The 23,833-nt window shown below is 34.8% G+C and overlaps 1 protein-coding gene across 6 annotated transcripts in view; it reads right to left on the minus strand.

Annotated features, from left to right (window-relative positions):
• Positions 1–252: 252 nt before the first annotated feature.
• Positions 253–23,833, minus strand: part of Hipk3 (homeodomain interacting protein kinase 3) — a 97,812-nt gene continuing 74,231 nt past the window's right edge. For 3 of the 6 annotated variants that reach the window (XM_047516190.1, XM_047516192.1, XM_047516194.1), the window contains exons 3-17: positions 21,452–21,575; positions 16,759–16,878; positions 15,867–15,953; positions 14,972–15,156; positions 13,703–13,862; positions 13,011–13,134; positions 8,287–8,408; positions 7,928–8,055; positions 7,674–7,835; positions 7,455–7,517; positions 6,865–7,161; positions 6,414–6,554; positions 4,428–4,663; positions 3,800–3,927; positions 253–2,746 (exon numbers count right to left, since the gene is read on the minus strand). In XM_047516190.1, the coding sequence (XP_047372146.1) occupies positions 2,270–2,746; positions 3,800–3,927; positions 4,428–4,663; positions 6,414–6,554; positions 6,865–7,161; positions 7,455–7,517; positions 7,674–7,835; positions 7,928–8,055; positions 8,287–8,408; positions 13,011–13,134; positions 13,703–13,862; positions 14,972–15,156; positions 15,867–15,953; positions 16,759–16,878; positions 21,452–21,575 (2,554 nt within the window). In that variant the 3' untranslated portion in view covers positions 253–2,269. The remainder of the gene's footprint in view (positions 2,747–3,799; positions 3,928–4,427; positions 4,664–6,413; positions 6,555–6,864; positions 7,162–7,454; positions 7,518–7,673; positions 7,836–7,927; positions 8,056–8,286; positions 8,409–13,010; positions 13,135–13,702; positions 13,863–14,971; positions 15,157–15,866; positions 15,954–16,758; positions 16,879–21,451; positions 21,576–23,833) is intronic. The other 3 variants (XM_047516191.1, XM_047516195.1, XM_047516196.1) reach the window with 3 other exon arrangements.

Below are 23,833 nucleotides of genomic sequence, written 5' to 3' on the forward strand. Positions count from 1 at the left end.
TTTATATAAAATGCATAGAATTGATTACTAAAAACACTGAAACTTGTGGGGAAAATTAAGTCCTTCATTTTCAGTGTGACTAAAAATGTACTGCTGGTTTTTATTTTATGATCTAATACTGTAATTTTTAAAATCAATTTCAGGCACATTTATTTCATTGATGATTATTAAATAAAACACTGCTTGTATTAATGGAGTAAAGAAAAGTTGATCCATTATTAGCTTATCACCAACGCTGTCCTAAAGCTGTACTAGTGGTATGCAATTCATTTATTAAAGAAACGCTGTAAATCCAAAACATTTGGAGTTTTATACTCAAATGCTTCGTACTGTTTATTCCAGTAAATGCTTTAAGATTATGTTCCAGATTTTTAAGGAAAAAAAGTTAAGTCAAGCCTGCAAGATACAGCTTTCTCAAGTGTCTACAATGCCAGTATGAAAATAAAAAATTAAGTTACATTGATACATCCAAGTTTTTTATATGCAGTGATGAGCACAAACATTAATAGAGATAAAATACTGATGCAAATAACACACCCCAAAATAACATATGCAATTATTTTCCATCATTTACAATACAGTAGTTACAATGACACTTCAAACAGAAAAGCAAAGTAAAAAATCAAAACCCCAACTTCTATTTCATGTAATTAGACTTATACAGAAATTAGAAGGCTAAATAACAACTAGTTAATCACCTAATTTCACAGCTATCTGAAGTGGCAATCGTTATATAGCAGCTTATCTATGATACATTCAAGATAAATGATACAATTTATTACTTGTCTGTAAGCTAAAACACAGCCTCAGTTTAATACCTTTCCTTAAATTCCACCTCTACACTACAATATACTTGAGGTCTATGCAAAAAGTAGCTACCTTTTATATAGGAAATGGATGATTAAGTCTTTGGTGCTGTAAAAGCAACTTCATTTAAACATCACCACCATCACCACCAAGGGGAAAAAAGGGGGGAGGGAACCCAAGACACACTTCCTAGGAAAAAAAGCATGTAATTTCTGTCCCTGACGGAATGTATTAAATAAGCAACACCACCAACAAGCAAAACAAGTACTACAATGTAAAAATACTATAAAAAATAACCAAAAAAACAAAAACCCTCTCACATGCATAAATGAAAAATTGCACACAAAGAACTCACATCTTTTCAAGCTTCAATAGTAAATATTCTGCTACTATTTATTAAATACTGCATGGTTTGCCCAAGCTAAGATGAAACCACGTCATGAATCAATGAGCATTTTGCATTTTCTTTCATTATCTACTCAATGTCATGCCTACTGCACCTCTAAACATTTTATTAAGTCCAATTATACAGCAAACACTTCCAAAATAAACTTAGATTGTATTGCAGTTTCACTTAACAGTATATAAAATGCTGTGCTGTGACAGTTATCAACTATCCATTAGGTACTGTATCAATTTTTCTTAAGCACTACTAACTGCTTGCTTTTCTTGAAGCTAGATCATTCTGAAAAATCAGACAGCAGAATTCAGCTATAGCAAACATGCTGCCCTCTTAATAAGGAAAAAAACAGCTACTATCTGAAATCATACCACACAAAACCAAAAATGAACATTACTCTATCGAAAGAAAACTAAAGAGTAGGTCTGAATTTTAAGTGCTGCAGTCCTCAACATTTATAGATAGGTAATAACATTAACAACCTCAAATATTTAAGGCACTATGTGTGGGAACGGTTTACAATGCAGCTGAGATTATTAGAACAACATTAAGAGCAAAGTCTAGGCAACATTTTGCCCATGCAAAAGACACATGCAAATGTAAAGAACAATAGTTCAATTTCTCAGGTTAAGTGACCCAACATTTATACACTAAGACACAGATAATACAATTCACTTGTATGCTGTAATTCTGACATATGTGCATCTGTTGCTCTAAGTCTGTACACAGAATGGCTTCCCAAATGTGGACGTGTCTTGCACTAGTTAGAAGGCAATTTTATAAAAAATAGCAGGAGCAAAACTGGACTTCTGCTCCCATAAGTCACCTGTCTAGAGTTACTACATAAGAAGATAACATGACCAAAGACAAGTTATACCAAATGTGCAAAACACATTAAAAGTGAGATTTTTAAAGCTCAAAGTTGTTTAAATTGCACCCAAGTCTACATGATTCAAAAATAATTTTCTTGTGCCATGGCTAATTTTTATTAAATACCATGTTTTTATTTTTAATCATATGTTTGTATCATTGAGCTTCCTCAATATACTGTTTTTGTTTTTTTCACATATATGGATACTGGCTGAGTTTTGTTGGACTCAATGGAAATCCAGTATATGCAGGTGATGCTGCAATGTAAGAATGTGGTGGGAAGATTGGTTTGTATTGAGTCTGATGAATGGTTGGGGATGGTAACAGACGGGGATTTATGCCCACTGGGACTTGGTGAACTATGCCACTGGGATGGGAAATATTGTAAGTTGGATGCTGTAACATAGGTCTTGAGGTACATGGAGAGGCTAAGAGGTGGGCCACTGGTGCAGCACTACTGAGGGTAGCTGATGATGGGTATGGAAGCAGAGTAGGCTGTCCTCCAAGGTGCGTATTTCCAGCCAGGTGGGCATGTACTGCTGTATGGTTAGGACTTCCGTGAGAAAGAGTGAATGGATTACTGGTAACACTAGTAGGGATATAAGCTTGCTGTCTTCGATGCCCAAAATTTCCATTCCACTCTTGATGCCCAGATCCAAAGTGCTGAACCTAACCACAAAGAAAAAAAAATTATTAATAACATTTTAGGGTCTGGAGTTGTGGCTAAGTGGTAGAGAACTTGCCTAGCACATGTGAGGCACTTGGTTCAATCTTCAGCACCACATAAAAATAAAATAAAGGTATCGTGTCCATCTACGACTAAAAAAAGGAAATATTCAAAAAAACAAAAGCTTCAAAAAAACACTTTATAAGATCAAAGGAAAGAAAGAAGGAACTGTGACTAAAATAACTCATGGTAGATCTCTCAGAACGTTAGCTTGCATTAAGATGAGCAGACAAAAGAAAAAAACCAATTGAGATACACACACGTGCACTGTAATATTTATTACCATATATTATTACAGCATTAATCTCACCCCTAAGCTACTAGTTACTGTCCCTAGCACTACTAACAGCTATCACTGGAGTACTTACTATATATAAAGCTAACATTTTATTAAGTTCCAGAACAATCCCATGATATAAATATTAATTCCTGTTAACTGTGGTCCAGACTTGCTCAAGAGACCTGGACAAGGTAATATATACATAGTATGTGGCAAAACTAATATTTGAACCCAGGCTAACTCCCAATATCTGATTGTTTTTCTCTTCCCAACTGAAACACAATGCCGAGCACAGTGTCCAAGAGATGGGAATATCCCCAAAGGTCAGATGATCATCTCTACTAACATGTAAGAAATACAGCCATGAATCTATCTATGTGCATATGTTCTGATTTAAAGGATCTGAGACAACAAATACTAAAAAATTGTCTAAGAGGGCTACAGATATAGTTCAGTGGTAGAAAGCTTGTCTAGTATGTTCAATTCCCAGCATTCCCCACCTACCTCCCCAAATTGTCTGAGAAATTACCCTATTAAAAGAGGAATATAAATTCTATGGATAAATCTGTTAATTATCCTGGTAGGCAGGCTACACTTTAGTCACTTGGATAATGAAAGGGGGGAAATGTATTAAGACTGCTTACAGTTTCTGAGCTCTTGTTCCTCTAAGCAGTGGGGGCTGTAAACACCTTTACGAATTCACATATAAACTTACTTGGCTAAAGTTCAAATGCTGCTGCTGGAATGCTGATGTCAATTTTTGCTGACGATTACCCACTGTGGAAGGCTGGTTTAATTTTCCAGGGGCAGATCGTCCTTTTATTAATGGCTGGCAGGTAGAATCTGGCAACAAACAAAGTATTAGAGTTGGTGATTTTCCTCCCCTAATAAAAATTAGAAAAGTCTTTATGTATTTACACAATAGTGCCTGAAGAATCTTAAAATTAAATAAAAAGAAAAGAGAGCTGGGGTGTGGCGGCACATGACTATAACCTCGGCAACTCAGGAGGCTGAGGCAGGCAGGAAACAAATTCAAAGCCAGCCTCAGCAAACAGTGCGATCCTGTATCAAAAAATAAAAAGGACTGGGAAAGTAGTAGAGCACCCTTGAGTTTAATCCCCAGTATCAAAAAAAAAAAAAAATTTATATATATATATATTAAATAAGGGAGCTTATGGTTTCTGAGCATTGGCCAATATCAGAAGAGATTTCTTCTGTATAATACACAGGGAAAGGTCAAGGTAGAAATACAGAGATGACTTTTGGCAATCTTATTTTCTGATGATCCTAACAAATTAAGAGCTTTTAAAGGATGATAAGAGAGACAGGAGGACTCAGTTTACCTGTATTTGCCATATGCTCATCGGCATTTAATCCATTTTCTATTGCCATTGGTGGCACCACAACAGTACAGACAGCTGGCTTGTTTTCTGTGTCAGCAGAAGTTACCAGATCTGTGTTTTGATGAGTGTCCTCCACAAAACTGCTCTCTGCAAATGGACTGTCATGCCCTGAAGAGTCTGACGTTGGAGAGCCATCAACAGTATCGCAACCACTTTCTTGTTCTTCATCTGACATACTACAAGAAAGCAGTTTTATGAATAGCATTTTTAACATTAAATCTGATACTGAGTAATATCCAGGCTCCAGTGAACTTACTCAGTTATTTTACATAATTATTCATTTCTCCTTTACCAACACATCATGTTTTCACAGAATTCAAGACCCTCAAATTCATTCTTTATTCAATTACTAAACCTAATTCCATCCTGCTTCAGGAATGTCCTTTTGTAACTTTTTCTCTTTTTTCTTCCTACTTGATCCTTAGTAGTACTTCATAAAATTCTCCTTTATAAGTTCTACATGATTTCATCTAGACAAAAGTACTGTTCTGGGTAATTTAAATGAAAAGTACAAATGCACAAGCATGTGACTTGGATATTTCAGAAGTGTGCCTTTCTTTCTTTCTTTTTTTTTTTTTTTTTTTGGTGCTGGGGATTGAACCCAGGGCCTCATGCTTGCAAGGCAAGCACTCTACCAACTGAGTTATATCCCCAGCCCCAGAAATGTGCCTTTCTGAAAGTCTTCCTAATCTCTCTGCAGGCCTAGCCAGAGTCTCAAATTTCTCCTCTCCTGCTGATTGTTCTCAGGTCCTGACAAGATCTCACTGTTTGGAATTTCTACATTAGTATCTATTTTAATCACTCATTTCATACTTAACAATCTCAAGCATCTGTTTTTATATGTATATTTTAATTTTCATCTTATATGCATATTTATAGATTTATGCACATTTTATGTGTGTATATTAATGTATAAGTATGAACAAACCAACTTCCAATTCACTTTAAGTAATTTACAAGAAGAGACTGTATTAAAAAAACTTTGCAACTTCCACGGAGCTTTGTCTATAAGTATTTAAAGCCATGTTTCCTGACTAAGCAAAAAGAGAAGACAAAATGTACAAAATGAACTCTTAAAACTTTTTAAAGTATTGTCAATAAAAAAAATTTCTACAAGCTGAAATCAAATGTATTTCATCAAAGTTCTTGTGGCTTATCTCTTAAGATGTTAGTAGATCATGCTGGTTATGAGAAGTTTACTGTCTTAGTGGCAGTATGTGTCCCCAGAGAACAGGAAGGCTAAGAAAGGAAATACAGACAAAACCATGCAAACACATCATCAATGATAGAAAAAAAAAAATCACAGTGCTGCTCTATAGCGGGCCAGTCAGTAATCCATTATGCAAAATGTCCTTTTTCATTTTGTTAGAAGTTTTATTTGGAATTTATCACAACAGTAATCTCTGGAGCTCAAGTTGAGAAGGTGGCCCTTATTTTTTTAATCCTTTCAAAAACATGATTTTTTAAAATTATTTATTTTTTATAGACTGCATTTTGATTCATTGTACAAAATGGGGTACATCATTTCGTTTCTATGGTTGTACATGATGTAGATTCATTCCATTTGTATAATCATACATGTACATAGGGTAATGATGTCTGTCTCATTCCACCATTTTTCATACTCACCTTTTGACCCAGTTATCCCACTCCTTGGTTTATACCCAAAGGACTTAAAATTAGCATACTATTAAAAATCATTTTATAGGAATTCAATTTTTCATTTGGAGTTGTTTGATAATGATGAAAAAATGACTACTAAAAACCCAAATCCACAAAAAAATGATCTAATTAAAAAATCATGTTCAAGAGAAAATTCACTGTGGTAAATTGATGGATGCTTTTAACTTACATAACAACAAAAGAAATTATCAACTTTTTAGTAGATTTAATATTTATTACATACTATTATTGAAATTCTTTTACCTGTTCGGTCTCTTGCAAGGGGATGGGCTGGACTGCCCTGAGGAGCTGGTGCTCAGAGTACTATCAGGACTACTTAATGAACACATCCGATCAATATTCAAAGTGCTCTGGCAAGCTTCACAATCTAGATTACCTTTACATCTAGTGAAAGAGGAAAGGGGAAAATATGGGTAAAAAATGAGAAGATACTCTTGAAGTAACCAAAATTTACATTTTTAATGTAAGGATGGGAAAAGTTAAGAATGAACTATATGAACCAAACTTTAAAGCTTAGAAATACCATAGTAATCATGCCAAATATGATGTAGCACATTCCCTGGCCTAGAACCTGATTATCTCATTTGAAGGTTTTATTCCAAAGGACACTTAACAAGGACTAAATCACAGAGGTTTTTCGGCACTCCAGGGGGCGCCACCATCATTCTTTAAGGATGCTGCGCTGGGCACTTACTCTCTGAGTGAATGTCTTGGCGAAGTCTCTTCCTCATCAGTGTCACTGCTGATAGTGATCACACTCACTGCAGGACTCGGGGAGTCAGCGATGATGATGGTTTGCCGCTGCTTTTCTGAAACTGATGAATCAGAGTCCTGTCTGACAGACGCTTCACAGCAATCTCTTGCCTCTGCTTCTGAGTTATGATTGTCCTGTGTTTCTACGCAACTTACTTCCTCAACATCTTTTCCATTTATTATCTTTGGAGAAATAAATGTTGAATGTGGGATACTGGTATTCTGCAATGAATTACTCCTGCAACCAAAGGAATAATTTGTAATTTCCAAAGTCAAAATAGGAAATGACATTTCTCTAAGATATCCTGTTAAACTGAACAATGCAAACCTTCATTTATTCAAGTTTGTGTACATAACACACTAAGATATCACGAGTTTTTGTGAAATATAAAATATCTCTAAAAATACTAGTGTACAGATCGCATTTACATACATTTAGTGGCCATATTGGGTAAATGTTATATTTGAATGTCTACAATTACTACATTATAGGTAGATAATAAATCAAAAGGGCAATAAAGACAATCTTACCAACAGAAAGCATTTATTTCCTCTCTTCCTGGCTCCCATTCCATTAGTTTTACCAAAATACCTCTGAGAAATTGAGAAGGGAGCTCGCTTAGTGTTTGTAACAAGGCTATCAAAGAGGTCATTTTGAATATAACAGAGTGACCCTTTAGTGTACATGCAAAATTCATTTTAAAGACTAAATCTCAAAATGCAGAGGAAAATTGAAGTACAAATACCAACCTGTTCTGACACAATTTATTTTTCTTGGTAGTGGCAGGCTGAGGCCAGACAACGTGTGCAATGCCCACACTAATTGGCTGAGGGGCTGATAAAGTTATCTGATTGGTTAGAAGAGGCTGTGGCATCACTGAGTTGTAATGATTGCTGTGTGAAATCATTTTCCTAGAGAGAAAGTTCGAAAAAATTGAATCTCCAGTTTACAGAAATCTATTTTGCAGACTATTCACAATGGAGTACCTTTATTTTGAACTTACCCCCAGTCTCCAAGCCTTTGTGAAGCAGCCACACCCTCAGAAGTTAGTGTAGTGGTAGCAGGAGCCATGGGTGTTACCTGCTGCCAGGCAGGTACCAGCATCTGCTGTGTTCTACCAGACCACGTCTGCTACGTCAAAACAGAACCACCAAACAAAACCACTGAGTTACAGATGATACATCTCAAACTCAAAATGTATTAAAGTCACAAATAACATTTATAAAAGTTAAAGGCAATAACCTACAAAAAGGATTGAAAGTGACCCAACAGCATAGGCCAATAATAAAACAAATAGATCAGTTTCTATTTACGTGTAAGAAGGATAGCTCACATGCAAAAATACAATGAATTATGACCAACCTGAGAGAGAACTCCTGGTCGGATCTGTAGTGGCTGCACAGCTGGGGCCTGAGTTACAAGTGGAACTGTATTGTCCACCCTTATTGAATAACTGGTGGGTTTACCATGTGCTGCAGGAATACCTGTGACACAGAATTCAGTAAGAGAAAAAATGTCTCCTCTGATTTAATTTATAAAATTATTCTAAATGTAAAGAAGTAAGTCTGGGACTATAAAACCATTTCCTATGTAAAACTTTCATCACTCTAGCAAAGAAATGTACTTTCTGTATACTTTGTGGCACATCAGTCCAAAAACTGTTATAAAGCTACTCTTTGTTTTACAAATGCTACACAAAGCTGAGTAATTTATTTTTCTTGAAATTTCCATTTCCTTTTGAAGTTTGCTATTGTAGTTTTTTTTTTTTTTTTTTTTTTTTTCCCCAGACAGTTCTCCCACTGTAATAAAGGCCCAGGAAAGTTGAAGGTACTTAACATCCTGACAACCTTGGTAGGTTCTTTTCATACAAACTTTAAACTATGCAGCTATGGCAGGATCTGACACACTTGGCACCAAAAGGGTAATACAGTGCATTTCACACTTCAATGGACACAATAGTTTGTGAAGGGGATGGAATTCAGGGATTTCCTAATTTCTGAACAGCATATACATGAAGGAAAAGCAGAAAATAACCTATTCTGCCTAATTTGATAACATAACAAAGCTTTGCCCAATATGGCTTAAAGGACAAGCGCTCCAGTAGAGTTTTGCTGGAACTTGAGAACCAATATGTTTACATTTAACAAATACATTTACCTAATTATCCACTTGAAAAATTAAAAGTAGGCTTGCCGGCAATGTTAATCCCATTAATGTTAGTATTTCTGTTCAATGTATTGCAAAGTGCCTTCTAAATATTGTCTTATAAAACTTACTTTGAGACAAGAAAGTAGAAGTATGATACCCCAACGTAGAGCTTTAACTAACAAGATTCTAGGGATATTAACCAGGGTCAGAAAACAATTAATTAGACTAAATTCACTATATAATAATTCCAGACTATTGTAGCAGTCACTTCCAATATGGGATACCTTGCAAGAAATGTGTCGTTAGGCAATCTTACTCAATTGTGTGAACAGCATAGTTATATAAATACAAATGAAGATGACTATCAAATCCTCTGGCAATGCAATCTCCTCCTCAACCCCCATTCACCACCCCAGTACTGGGGACCAAACCCAGGGCCTCATGATTGCTTGGTAAGCACTCTACCACTGAGCTACATTCCCCAGCCCCAGAAAACATGACCTTAAGGAACCACTGTCAAATATGCAGCCCTTCAATGACTGAAGTATATAGTGCGTGGCTATAAAATATTGTCAGTTTTTGGATAAAGGGATGTTGGGTGTCTTTCCTCATCCCTCCAGTCATAAAAGAAAGAATACAATTGTTTTCTTTTCCTACTGAAAAACAATCTTAAAATTTTTATTGCACAAATATGAGTGCTAATCCTAAGGAGAATGTTAATACTGTTCTGTTGATTTTCTTCACAGTGACTTTAATCTTACTGCCAACGTATTTTACTTTCTGTGCTCCTAAACAGCTAGGTATGAATTAAGTTTTACAAAAGAGAATTTTTTTTCCCTAACTGATCTTGCCCCTTCCAAAAAGTATGTTGTGATGAGCAAATTCTCTAAGAAATGAAATATAAGCACACATAAGCAGTGAAATTATACCAGGGTAATCTATAATTTCAAGAGAAAAAATAAAACAGCAGAATTTACTTTGACAAGAACAAAACTCTCAAACTCAAACAAAAATCAAATTGCCCTTAAGTACTCTCTATTAACAATGCTATAAGTGAAAAGAATTCCCTTATACCGTCTCTCTTCATGAGATTTAATTTTTGGTCAAATTCAATAGCAATGGGTTACAATCTCAACTTTTTAGACAGTTATTAAATTAGCTTAAACTTAATCTTTGGTAGATCTGCTTTAATGATTAAAGTGGGGCATTAAAAGCTTACGAAGATTGTTTTAGTACAACAGAGAAGAATTTTGCTGGAATGAATTTCACTCTAAAATGGTAGGTTTCATCCAGAAAGGAGGAATGGCTAACTTTTTAGGTTACTAAATAATTTTAAATGCTTGTTTAATACATATAGCTTATACTCAGATTTGTTAAATAAAGGTTTGGTACGTCTTATATACTGAAGTATTTTTTTAAATAAGCACAGTCTTACAGAATCTATGTACAAGTATCTACATATTATATTTATAGTATAAATAAATTACCTATACACCATGACCCTAATGTAAAATAAAAAATTTAAGTGAAAGAGATAGGCATAAAACTTACTTTAAAACACAAACTAGGATAGTATCAAAATTACTGCCCTACAACTGCACAGTAATTACTTCAAAATGTTTCTTATAGATGAACTGACACATCATCATGAGAAGGAAGGATATGAAATCCAATACTGAGATTTTCTACAGTGATGCTGAGACTGATTTAAGGGAAACTGTTCGCTTCTAAGGCAAATACATTATAAACCACTCACACACTTGCTACCACAAGTACAGAAGAGTTACTAACTTCTTTATCAATTACAAGTCATATAAAGAGATAAAGGAGTGGTCTAATCTCATTGAAATGTTTTAAGACTGTTGCTCAATCCTGTTTAGAAATGTATTTGATAAGTCTCTTTTTGCTATACATAAAAGATAAGCTCTGAAGAAAAAAAAAACTGCTACTCCAAATCTTCACAGAATATACCATCGTGTAGGTGGGTGAACCTCAAACTGACTCTGGTACTTGGGAGAGGTTACCAGAACCAAAGAACCTACTTGCTAACATAGATTATAAACTTACCTAAGTGAAAAACCATAATGTCTACTACACTCACTTTCAAATGATATATGTACATATATAGATTATGTGAATATAGTAAAATATTAATGCTTGTTGAATCTAAAATATAAGACATTATTTTTTTCATTTTCTATATATTTGAAATTCTTATGGTAAAATGGCTGGAGAAAAACACAACAGCATCTTTTCAGAGTGCTAATGACTTGATAATGTAGGCATTTTTATTACCAGAGATGAGCCTTTGGTCACTGCCACAGATACTCAAGGCCACCACTAGATCCCAATCTCATCTTGAGAATTAACCATTTGTCATTTTAAAAAATGCTTTCAGGGCTACAACCTCCTAACTAAGACCTTACATGAAAAGCTCATATGATCACACAACTCAAATTGACATGTAGGTCAATGAAAGACCACATATGCAATGTGTTCCTTTAAGATTATATTGCCTAGTGACATGGTAGCCATCTTAGTTTCTGTTAAGGACACTCTTATCATCACCTAATAACACATTTCTTAGAGTGTATTTCTGTTGTTAAGCAAGACGTGCATGCAAATTAAAGAGCTGAGAGGAAAGCTACCAAGTAGAACAGTAGCTAAAGATTTGACCTGTTTTCACATGTTAACACAATCGAGTCAACAAACATGTTCTTGGTGCTTTGTTAGGTCATATGAGAGACACCAAAATTCCTCAGAAGTGCTCAAATGCTTAAATTAAATTTAAAAATTCAAATAACCTTCAAAGTCAAAAATTTCGGAGATAGAAATCAAGATATTATCTATTCAGTCTGTTTGCTTTTACTAAGACTGAAATAAGCAAACATACTTGTCTACGATAAAACAATAAATAGCAGAAAAAGAATTATATACAGAGCGTTCTGACTTAGTACCAACCATTTTCATTTACATTACACAGCATTAACACAAGTTGAACATAGTCATATAAGGTCCCTTTATAATCAATCTTTTGCTTTAAGATATAAATAGATATTAAAATCTACCAAAAACAAAATTGCAAGAAAGAATCTAGGAAGTAAGATTTTATCCTGATTATTCCAGTTGAAAGGTTTGCTGCTACTGCCCTATAAGAAACACTAAGAGATTTCCCAATTTGAGAACTGATGATCTCTACAAAGGTATTTGCCACCCATCAGCTTAAACATGTAGTCTGCTATCTTTATAGGGTTTTAAAGGGAACATAATCCAATTTAATCATAATTTATCTTTTACCTAAACTATGGGTAAAGAATAAGAATGTAACATTTTAGGACAGAACTCCTTTGACTAAAATATTAACAGACTGAGCTTTCAGTCACTTTAATGTTCATTAATGACAGAGAGATAATGTATATTTACCTTAACATCTAAAGCAGTGATACCCAGTATAGGAAAATCCATAGCTTTCCAAAGCTTATTTTATTTCTATTAAGGTATTTTATCATGGTAAACACTACAGGAAATACATCTGTCATATGATTCATTTTGCTAATGACTGCAGAGGAGCTCCAATCATGAAATAAGTGTCATTGGTCTAAAAGCTATTAAACAGCTTAAATTAAATTAAAAGGTAGCACTAAAATAGTTAATATATTTAATGAACAGATACTAAACTTTTTAAAAAATAATGCATGCCTAAATTCAAAATACATTGTTGGGAGGGGTTGGTAACTAAGGATTGACCCCAGGGATATACTACCACTGAGCTACATCTCCAATCTTTTTTATTTATTTTTTTTACTCTGAGATAGGGTCTTACTAAGGTGTTGAGGCTGGCCTTGAACTTGTAATCCTCCTTCCTCAGCTTACTGAGTTGCTGGGGTTAAATGCATGTACTACCATGCCTAGCAAGTACAATTTAAATGAAAGAATACCTTGAATAGCTGGAGGACAGATAATTAACGTCTGCTGAAAAGCATCACCACAACCAAACTGTGCAGTTCCCGCCTGCAGGGGTATTCCATGGTGCACAACAGAGTGAGCAGACGTGGTTAATGCCTGAAACAACAATGTATGGCACATCACACAGGGCAGTGTTTCAACTGCTACACACGCTATACAGAGAGAATCCACACACATTTCTTAAAAATCACAATTCTAAAATAAAAATGGACCCAGAACATGAAAACAAAAACAAATTGACCCAACTGAATTAAGTTTAAAAACTGATTTTTTGAACTCTACTTTTGACATTGAAGAGCAAGTGAAAGATATGGAGAGAATGAAAGAGTAAAGTAAAAAAATGAGTTTGAATAGATTCATTCTAATTGTTAGCCTGAAATTTGGATTAAATAGAAAAGTCATACCAAGTCCTCCCAGCACGGTAACTTTACATGTCAACATGAAACTTTTGTCTACCTCAAAAGCAAAAAAACACTTCTTAAGAGAATATATTATTGGGCTGGGGTTGTGGCTCAGTAATAGAGCACTTGCCTAGCATGTGTGAGGCACTGGGTTTGATTCTCAGCACCACAAATAAATAAATGAATACAATAAAGGTTTATCGACATCTTAAAAAATATATTTTAAAAAAGAGTATACATTATTAATTACTCTAAGTTCTTACCTGACTTCTTAAAGTTCCAATTTTAGTAAAATTTGCTGTCAGAGTAGCAGTACTACTTGAAGCAACTGGTCTTAAAAGTGGAGTTTTGTTGTGATTATTTGGGTCACATGAATGTGGGTGGGACTTACAAATATCCATAATATGAAAACAGGACTTCACACTGCAAAAGAAAATATTAAAGATATATTAAGTACTTATAGTAGTTTAAATTATTAACAAAATAAAAAAATATTTAGAAAAGAATAAAATTCTATGATTTGCACTTAATCTACCTATTTCCAATATTCATTTTAAGAGGAAATCCTACAAGAAAAAAAATGAATTTGAAATCAAGGAAAAGTATTATTATTACCTGCAACATTTTAAGACAGTAAAGCATGGTGTGTATTCTATGATTAGCATATAACATTGTTTGACCTTTATCCTAAATAGTTTTTCCTAAAATTTCTGTTTCTCCACACTAATAAATTAATGTTACCAAGTATGTGGTTACATGCAGAAGTATTTGGGGGTACTGTAATAGGGCTTCATAAGAATATCAGGGGCTGGGGATATAGCTCAGTTGGTAGAGTGCCTCGCATGCACAAGGACCTGGGTTCAATCCCCAGCACCGCAAAAAAAAATCGGTTTTAAGGACAATTCACAATAATGAATAGTGGTTTATTCCTATGCCTTCTTTGTTAAGTCATTTTAAAATAGTAAATGAACTGTTTTAAGTTATTTACTTTATTCCCCTCCCACAAAAAGGAGGTCTAGGACTCAAAAAAATTTGCAAGATTTGCCTACAGAAACTGATAAGACCTTCAGGTTTTGAACATATATTATTCTCTACAAATCTATCAAAAAACTTTTCTTCTAGAATGCAGCAGAGCAAAAGGTGTGAAGGGAATGGAAAATGGAGTTTGTATGACTCAAAAGAACACAGGATCTAAGATCTGTAAAAACTGAAATGTGTCTTGGTAGAGGAAACTATTAATATTTCCTTTCACATATCACAGGTTGCTAAGGTAAACATGTCATGTAAAACCAAAACCACTTGCTCTTATTTTCAGTATGGTACTTTGGGAGAAAAAAACATAGAACTGCAATTCAAATGTATTCTATCTCTACTCTGCCACTAACAAGCATATGTGAACTTGGCCAAGTTAGCTCTTTTTGACTTAGTTTACATATATGTAATAAAGGAAAATCATTTTTCTAACACATTGATTTTCTATAGACCTATATTATTTTTCAAGAACCAATATAAAACATTATAAGCAGACATACTGGTTGCTATGAGGGAAATCTAAAAGATGTTTCATATTAACAAAAGGATGGTTCAGAGTCTCAACTGGAGTAATTCTTAAGTCTGCATCAATCAGCAACATTTTCTTCAACAGACTAACAAATTCTCTTCTATCCGCTTTCTCAGCCAAAAGATCACTTCCTTCCAAATCCATCACTGTGTTCACCTAAAAAATCAAAATTTCAAGCCATCAAATAAACACAAGTCATAGAAGATAGGGGATGTTAAAACATCACAGTTTTTTAAAAAATACAGAAAAATAGGAAACTACAATGATTTTGAAACAAATAAGAACAACTGAAATTAACAAATTTTAAAGTATTTCGAGGTACCAAACAAGATTCAAAGCAGGGGATAAACAAATAACCATATCTAACGTAGGAAAAACAAGTCTGCTTTCTAGGATTTTTCCTTTTAAAGAAAACACTTTCTACTAAGTAACAAGATAGGTAAATTTTAAAACTGATAAAGACAAATGCAATTTAGCTCTGAAAGTTTGAAAATTTAGAATCAATTTCATTTGAAAAACAAATACAGTAAGTACTCTATAGTTATTTAGAAAACAAGTAACATGCTGGAGACAGTGGTGTACTCCTGTAATCCCAGGGGCTCAGGAAGCTGAAACAGGAGAATCACTGGGACGATTGCAAGTTCAAAGCCAGTCTTGGCAATTTAGCAAGGCCGTAAGCAACTTAACAAGACTCTGTCTCAAAATAAAAAAATAAAAAGGGCTGGGAATGTGGCTCAGTGGCAAAGCATAATTCCCCAGTACCAAAAAAAGAAAGAAAGAAAATGAGTAACATATTTTGGCACCCTTGGCATTCAAGACTCCCATCTTAAGCTTGTAAGATTAACAAATGTGACTGTGATACTCACGTGCGCTATATCATCCAGACTGTTGAATATGTACTTTCTGGCTTCTTTAGACTTCATCCCTGTCTCAGCCTCATGTTCTTCCAGTGTCTTATTACATATATCAAAGAGAAAAATAAATTATTATTAACCACCATTTGCAAATTTCTATTTATTTAATCCTGGCACATTTAGTCTAATACATCAAGTATCCTAAGGCAAGTGGCAGTTTCAAGAGAGTAAAATCAAAAACATATTTTTTAATAGTACAAAAAGGTAAATAAAGAAGAATGCCTTGGTTTAGGCAAAGAAAAATATTCCATGTATAACAACTCCTTTAAAAAAGCTAACTATAAAGTTAATCATTGAGGATTTAATGACCCCCCCAGACTAGCAAACTTGGATAAGCACTAAGTGGTAAGATTCAGTTCCTGTCCTATAAAGTTTAATAATATAGAACTGAGTAGAGAAGATAAGCACACAACACAAATGTAATTATGCATATAATTGTTAAAAAAAAAAATCATTAAAGTCAGGCTCAGCAGCACACACCTATAATCCCAGCAACTCAGGAGGCTGAGGCAGAAAGACAGCAAGTTCAAGGCCAGCCTGTGCAACTTAGTGACACTTGTCTCAAAAAATAAATAAATAAAAAAATCCCCCATACCACACCAAAAATAAATACATACATACATACACACAAAAAAACATTGAAGATGAGTTAATTATATTGTCAGACTAGAGAATGAGCTATATTATTCTGAAAGATCTTCCTTCTTAGAGAAGGATTTTTTTAAAAAGCAAAATTTAAAAGGATAGACTGCAATAAAATAAAAATAGGCATAGAAGAGATTATTTGTGCATAATGAGGCAATTTAGAAAACTGTTTTTCAAAATATTATTTTTTTCAAATTACCTTTAATCTCCAACCAGAATGAGACATATCTGTTTCTCTGCAAAAAAATCTTGTGGATTTCGTACCCACATTTAACAACTGTTCTCCTGGTAAACCTTGAGTCTGAGAAATATATCGAATCTGAAAAATAATTAAAAAAAAAAACACAGTTTATTCTTTCATGCAATAGACATTATCTGAACACTTACCTCAGTCACTATGCTAGATGTTGGGTCAGGAATGAAAAGGTATTATCTTGGCCCTCAATAAATTCATAGTCTAGTGGGAAATATACAAGGAAACAATTATAGTACAGTGTTTAAAGTACCACAATAAGTGTATGCTTTATGCAAAGACAGACAAGGCATACCTAAAATAACTATAGTCAAAGATCCTTCACAAAATCCTATGCTAAAATTATAATACACATAAATATGGAAAATCGAGAGAGAATAAACATTCAAAGCCTGGAAGTACAGAGGTTCATTAAGGGAAAAATTGTTAAAGAGATAAAAGTGAACTAGCAGGCAAAAGTCTTATCAACAAGTTAAGAAGTTTCAATTTTGTTCCAGGAGGTGATAATGGAAAATCACTGGAGAAATTCAAGCAAGAAACTGACAACTGTCCTGTGCCAAGTACTCCCCTCTGCTAAGTACTTGGGGACTGAAACTAGGGTCTCTACCACTGAACTACATTCCCAGCACTTTTAAAATTTTTTTTTTTTTTTTTTTTTAAATTTTGAGACAGACTCTCAGTAAGTTTCCCAGGGCTGGCCTCAAATTTATGATCCTCCTGCCTCAGACTCCCAAGTCACAACTTAGGTTTTTAAAGTAATGTCTAAGTAAAGAGATAAGGCTGAAGGAGACATAAAGGGATCTGAAATGACAGATTGGATGGGGAGAGAGAATAAGAAGTACATTCCAGAGGGAGTTAGTCTGAGAGACCAGATGGATTACTACTAAGGGAGTTTGGAGTCCCTGGCCTATGTGTAGTTGTGTCTGTAGGGGAAAAGGAGCAGTTATAGACAAGCTCTCCTAGGGAGTACACTAAAAACCTTCAGCCTCAGAGCCTGATTGTTCTGTTTGGAATACTTATCCCAGGTGTCCATATGGTTTTCTCACTTCCTTCAGCAATGGGCTCAAATGTCACCTTATTCACAAGGCCCTCCAAGCCAATAAACAAAAGCAAGCTGCCCTTCTCAGTAGCCCCATGCTCCTGGACATATTTGTCCCCACTATGCTTTTCACCATCTGCTGTGCCATACATTTACTTTCTACTTTTTGACCCAATTCTCCATTAGAAACTAAGTTCCAAAGCAGGGAGGGACTTCGTTTACATACATATCCCCAACACCCATAACAGTGCCTGGTACACAACAGGCCCTCTGATATCGGTTCTTTCACTCACAACTGGGACTATAGATAAAGAGAGGTTTAAAAGGGGGATAGATGTCAAGAAGGGTGGTGCACACCTGGAATCCCAGCTACTCAGTAGGCTGAAGCAAGAGGATCACAAGTTTGAGGACAGCCTGAACACTTACTGCGACTGTGTCTCAAAATAAAAATTTAAACAGGGCTCAGGATATAGTTCAGTGGTAGAGTAACCCTGGGTTCAATCAATCCCAGTAACTAAAAAAAAAAAAAAAAAAAAAAAGCCATGGGCTACCAGCTCCTTGCCAAGAAAACCTGGGGATAGAACACAAAGGGAGGCTGAGGGATTTGAGAAACTAACACAAAGCCTGTGAAACCCTCTTCAAGTCCTAAACTGGTATCTGTGGGGTGGGACTAAATTCCAGAGGACCAGGACCACAGAAGGGGGATATAATAGAGCAGGGTTTGGTTAGACGTTTTTACTGTTAATCCTTCCCCCATATTGCTTTAGGAGCTCATGAGGTAGTACGGAGGTAATCCACTGTAATAGCTTCTGGATTCAGACTGTCTATGTTCAATTCTTGGGCAAGTTGTTTAACTTTCCCATAACCTAATTTCCTCATCTGTAAAAGAGGTAATAGCATGTACCTCATAAAGTTGTTATGAGCATTAAATGAGTTCATTCAGGGGGGATGAGAATAGGAAAGACAGCAGAATGAATCAGACATAACTTTCCTATGTTCATATATGAATACACCACCCGTGAAACTCCACATCTTATTCAATCATGAGAATGGGATCCTAATTTTAGAGTAAGTTACACTCCACGTATGTATATTATGTCAAAATACACTCTACTGTTATGTATATTTAAAAAGAACAAATGTTTTAAAATTCAAAAAAAAAAAAAAAAAAAAAAAAATTCATGTAAAGTGTTAACAATAGTTCCTGGTACATAGAAGAGTTCCATCAGTAATCATCAGTAATATTATTACTATTGCCCACTGCACTGCCACTGTATGGCAAAAATAATAAGCATAATTTTTTAAAAGTACCAATATTTTGAGGGTCCAGTTTATATCAAGGAAACTGATTACTAGAATAGGGAACAGATAACAGAGAAAGGTATATACCACTGGTGCTCCTATACATCCTAAATTAGGTAATCAAAATCTAAGGAAACAGGGAAAGTCAATGAAAATCAAATACATTAAATAGTTCAAATAACTCATGTAAGGGTTGGGGGTGTAGCTCAGTGGTAAAGGCCTGACTAGCATGCACAAGGCCCTGTGTTCAAACCCAAGCACCCCACCAAAAAAGAAATAGAAATGTGAAAAAAAAATTTTTGACTGGGAATTGAACCTAGTGTCCTGCACATACTAAGCAGGCATTCTACCACAGAGCTATATTCCCTGCCCCTATAAACATTTTCATGGATGCAAGAGAGCATGAGAATCCCAAACCAATTTAGGATTTTTTAAGTTGTTCTTTAATCAAAAAAAAAAATTAAGAATAGAGGAAAGTTCTCTTATCTTGAACTTAAACATTTAGTAAGGCCTACTGAGCAAACATCATACTTGAAAAGAAGTATTAAAATCTAAGACTGAGGGGCTCAGTTGGTAGAGTGCTTACTTGTCAAGCACAAAGCCTTGGGTTCAATCCCCAGCACCATAAAATGTTTAAAAAAAAAAAAAAAAATGAAATCTAAGACTGACTACCCAAAGCAAGTAGCCTAAACCTACACTACTATTCATGTACATTTAATATTTTAGAAAATAACTTTCTTTGAAACACTGAATTGAAAACTATGCAACTAATGATGCTAAATTACTTTTTTCAAACTCTTCAGAAGCAAGTAACATACATGCTGAAAATACTGTTAATCTACATCAGATAATACCTGTTCCGGGCTTTTTTTTTGTTTTGTGTTTTGGGGAAGTTGTTATTGTTGTTGTTGTTTTCTTTTCCTTTCTTTTGTTTAACCATCAATAATAAAATTTAGAAAACTTGGGTTCTGGTCATGACTTTGTCTTTAAAACTAGCGTTGTGACTTGACGAGTCAATTCATTTTGTGCGACCTCAGTTTTTTCTCCTTTATCTCTGGGGTCCTTTTAAGTACTAATATCAGTTGTCCAAGAATAGATGTGTGAAGTCCAAAACCAGAGTATAATAGCAAATCAACTTGAAATTGCCACTAGATGGTGTCCCATTCCAGAGTAAAAAGCATGCCAGGAACAATAATCCACAAAGCCAAAAGTAGCAGTTGACTGGTTCCTCAGCACTTCCAAGGGATGATGGGACTTTCTGATTAGACTACCCGCTCTTTCAGAACTAGCAATAGTCTAACATCTGCATCAAAGTTAGAAGCTGGGTAAAAAGCTAAAAGAAGAGAGACTATATGGAAATTATTTTACAGAAACAGTCTTTTAAGAGGTCTTCTACACATAGAGGAGGGAACGAAGGCAGAGACTATAGAAAATCTGACCTAAAAGAGAAAATTCATAGGTTGAAAGTCACTGGAAGATGATAAAAGTCAATGCTCATATCTAATTCAAGTACACTAATCAAGAGTAAATGATATTTAAGGGCTAGGGATATAGCTCAGTTGGTAGAGTGCTTGCCTAGCATGCACAAGGCCCTGGGTTCAATCCCCAGCACTGCTCCCCCCACACAAAAAAAGGGTGGGAAATGATTTTTAAAGTCATCTCAGGAACATTTAAGTCACTCAAATTAATTACCTCTCATATTCCATTTGATATAGAAAACCAAGTCTTAGAAATCAGAATTAAGGAACAACATATTATATGATTGTATCATATGTGCTTTAAAAATGTTCTATTTTTCTTGCTTAAAAGTTAAATACCATATCGTCTAAATAAAAATTACAATTATCCAACATAATATTACCCAAAAAATTATGACTGTTCATTTTGACTCACATTTCCCATTAAAATAAGAATTGACTTTCTCCCCAATAAAGAAGACATAAAAAGTATAACGAAAGTTTGTCATGAAAGTAAAGCACAATTATTTAAATGGGCACAATCCAGCTCTTTATACAACCACAGTATAAAATGAGATATAAAAGATTCTCTCAAGAATTTTAAAACACTGGTTTTGGACCTGTGGATTGTAACTTCTTTAAGAAATATTACTTCAACATTACAAAAGAGTTTTGAAAATCAAGAACCAATGTTAAGATCTTGAACTTAAATTCTATAATATCACAGGTTTTGCCGGTTGACAAAAATTTTCACATGATTTGTATACTTGTGTCCACACACTCCTCTATCTATTATTATTCTTTCACCAGTTCTACTAGGATGCTATGATAGTTCTGTTACCTGATCATATTCCAAGGCTCCTGGATAGAGCGGCCATCCAAGGAATAATTCAGCAATCACACATCCCAATGACCACATGTCTATGGCTTCACAAAATGGCAACCCCAATATTATCTCTGGAGCTCTAGGAAAAGGAAAAAAAAAAAAAAATCAATCAGGGTGGTTTTCATTTAAGATTATTTGATTTCACCTGATATTCTAAGAAATGTTATCAAATGGCAGAAGAATCACCTTCCACTTACAGTAACTTTGCTCTTTTGGAACTCTTGGAAGCCTAAACTTAATCCTGAATTAAGCTGAAAAGGGTACTGTGAGTATATCAATCACTATGATGAAAGCTCTTCACGAATCCTTTACACACACAAAGAGCTTCGTTATCATAACACTTTAAAAGTAAGGGAAAAATATAGATCTTGTTTTTCAGACTACAGAATAATAGAAATAACACACAAGAAAGAAAACTGGCAAACTATTAAATACTTGCACTGTGACATTAACGTGACCAAACACCTGACAGTGAGACATAAGAACAAAGGATACAAAACAAAAAGCCCAAAGGCTAAAAGTGAATCTAGACCTAAATACTACTTCAGAACACAGTAGTAATAAATGTTCAAATAATTGGGGTCACTGGTCATCCACAAAACCATGTTCAATGTATTCTCTTCTGAAAAGTAGAAAAGTATAAGACAAAAACATTAAAAGCATTGTATTACTTAAAGACCTTTGAGGGCTGCGGAGATGGCTCGGTCGGTAGAGTGCTTGCCTTGCAAGCACAAAGCCCTGGGTTCGATCCCCAGCACCGCGGGGGGAAAAAAAAAAAAAAAAGAACTTTGATTAGTTGGATAATGTACTCCATGAAATTTCATTCCCAGATAAATTATGTCGTTACTTCATTTGGCTTTACCATGAGAAGTCTCATGTACAGCTGTATAATTGCAAAGGAAGTCATAAACATCGCAGTTATTCTGGATTTGTTCGTATGTATGTGTGCAAGTGTGTGCAATTAAGTTTAAAACAACCTTGACATTATAAAGAAGTTGCAAGAATGGTAAACAAATATTTCCCCCAAAACCACCTGAAAATAGTTTGTCACATTACTGGTTGCTTTGTCTTTCCTACATATCTGATATATAATCATAAACATCAGGAAATGAAAATTGATATATCTCTAACCATCTAAGCCTCAGACTCCATTCAAGCTTGACTGATTATACTAATAATGTCCTTTTTAGCAAAAGGATCCAACTCAGCATCAATCAAGCATTAACATTTAGCTCTCATATCCCTTTGAGATTTTTTTCAATATGGAACGTTTCCTCAGTCTTTCCTTGATTCCATGACCTTGACAAAAAATATTACAGGCCTGTTACTTAGAGAAATGTCCTTGAGTGTGGTTTTACTTAATGTATCCTCATAATTAGATTCAGGCTATAAATCTGTGAAAGAAACATCACAAATTTATTTTCTTATTATACTGTATCATTTGGCATACAATTTTAATATGTTCCATCATCTGGAATGCCCTCCATAGTCTCATGTGTTGAAGGCTTGATTCCTAGTGCAGCAATGTTCAAGGGCAGGGCTTTGGGGAACATCATTGACGTAGTCATTGATGTAGTCCTGACTGAATGGACTATTGGGAGGCGATGGAAACTGTAATAGGTAGAACCTACTAGTTAAAGGGTATGAGTCCTTGAGATCATACCCTTGGAAACTCTATCTTTTCCCCTGCCCCTTCCTCTATCCCTCTTCTCCTCTCCCCTATGTCCCTCTGCTTCTGAGCTACTATAAAGTGAACAGTTCTGCTCCACCATGCCCTCTTCAGCATGATGTTCTGCCTTACCACAGACCCACAGCAGTAGAGTTGGCCAACTGTGAAACTGAACCTCTGAAATTATGAGCCAAAATAAATCTTTCCTTCTTTCAGTTTTTCTCAGGTATTTTATCACAGAGATGAAAAGGTAACAAATACATTCCATCACTAATAATTTTCACTGTGATCACTTAACATGGTATCTGCTGGTTTTATTCACTACTGAGTTCTTCCTTTTCTCTTTGAAATTAACTATTTGTGGGGTTTCAGTTTGAAATTAATCCACTCCTTATTAAACTTTTTATTCATTTATTTACCTTTATGAGTACAGATTAATAGACTCCTGTTTCATTCAGTAGGTTATAATCCATTAATAATTATTCCCAGGTTTGACTGCTTGAAACTCCTTTAAAGTTTTATATGCTTTTGACATGTTCCCACATTCTCTGATTATTTCCTTGCTTTCTGGCATAATAAGATAGTCTAGGTTCATGTTGTTCTTCCCCTGTTAAGGTCCAAAAAGCCACCATTTCCCTGAGGATACCTGGAGTTTCTTTTAAAGGAGA

Source organism: Sciurus carolinensis, chromosome 11, assembly GCF_902686445.1.
Source record: "Sciurus carolinensis chromosome 11, mSciCar1.2, whole genome shotgun sequence".
In the NCBI taxonomy this organism is placed as follows: Eukaryota; Metazoa; Chordata; class Mammalia; order Rodentia; family Sciuridae; genus Sciurus; species Sciurus carolinensis.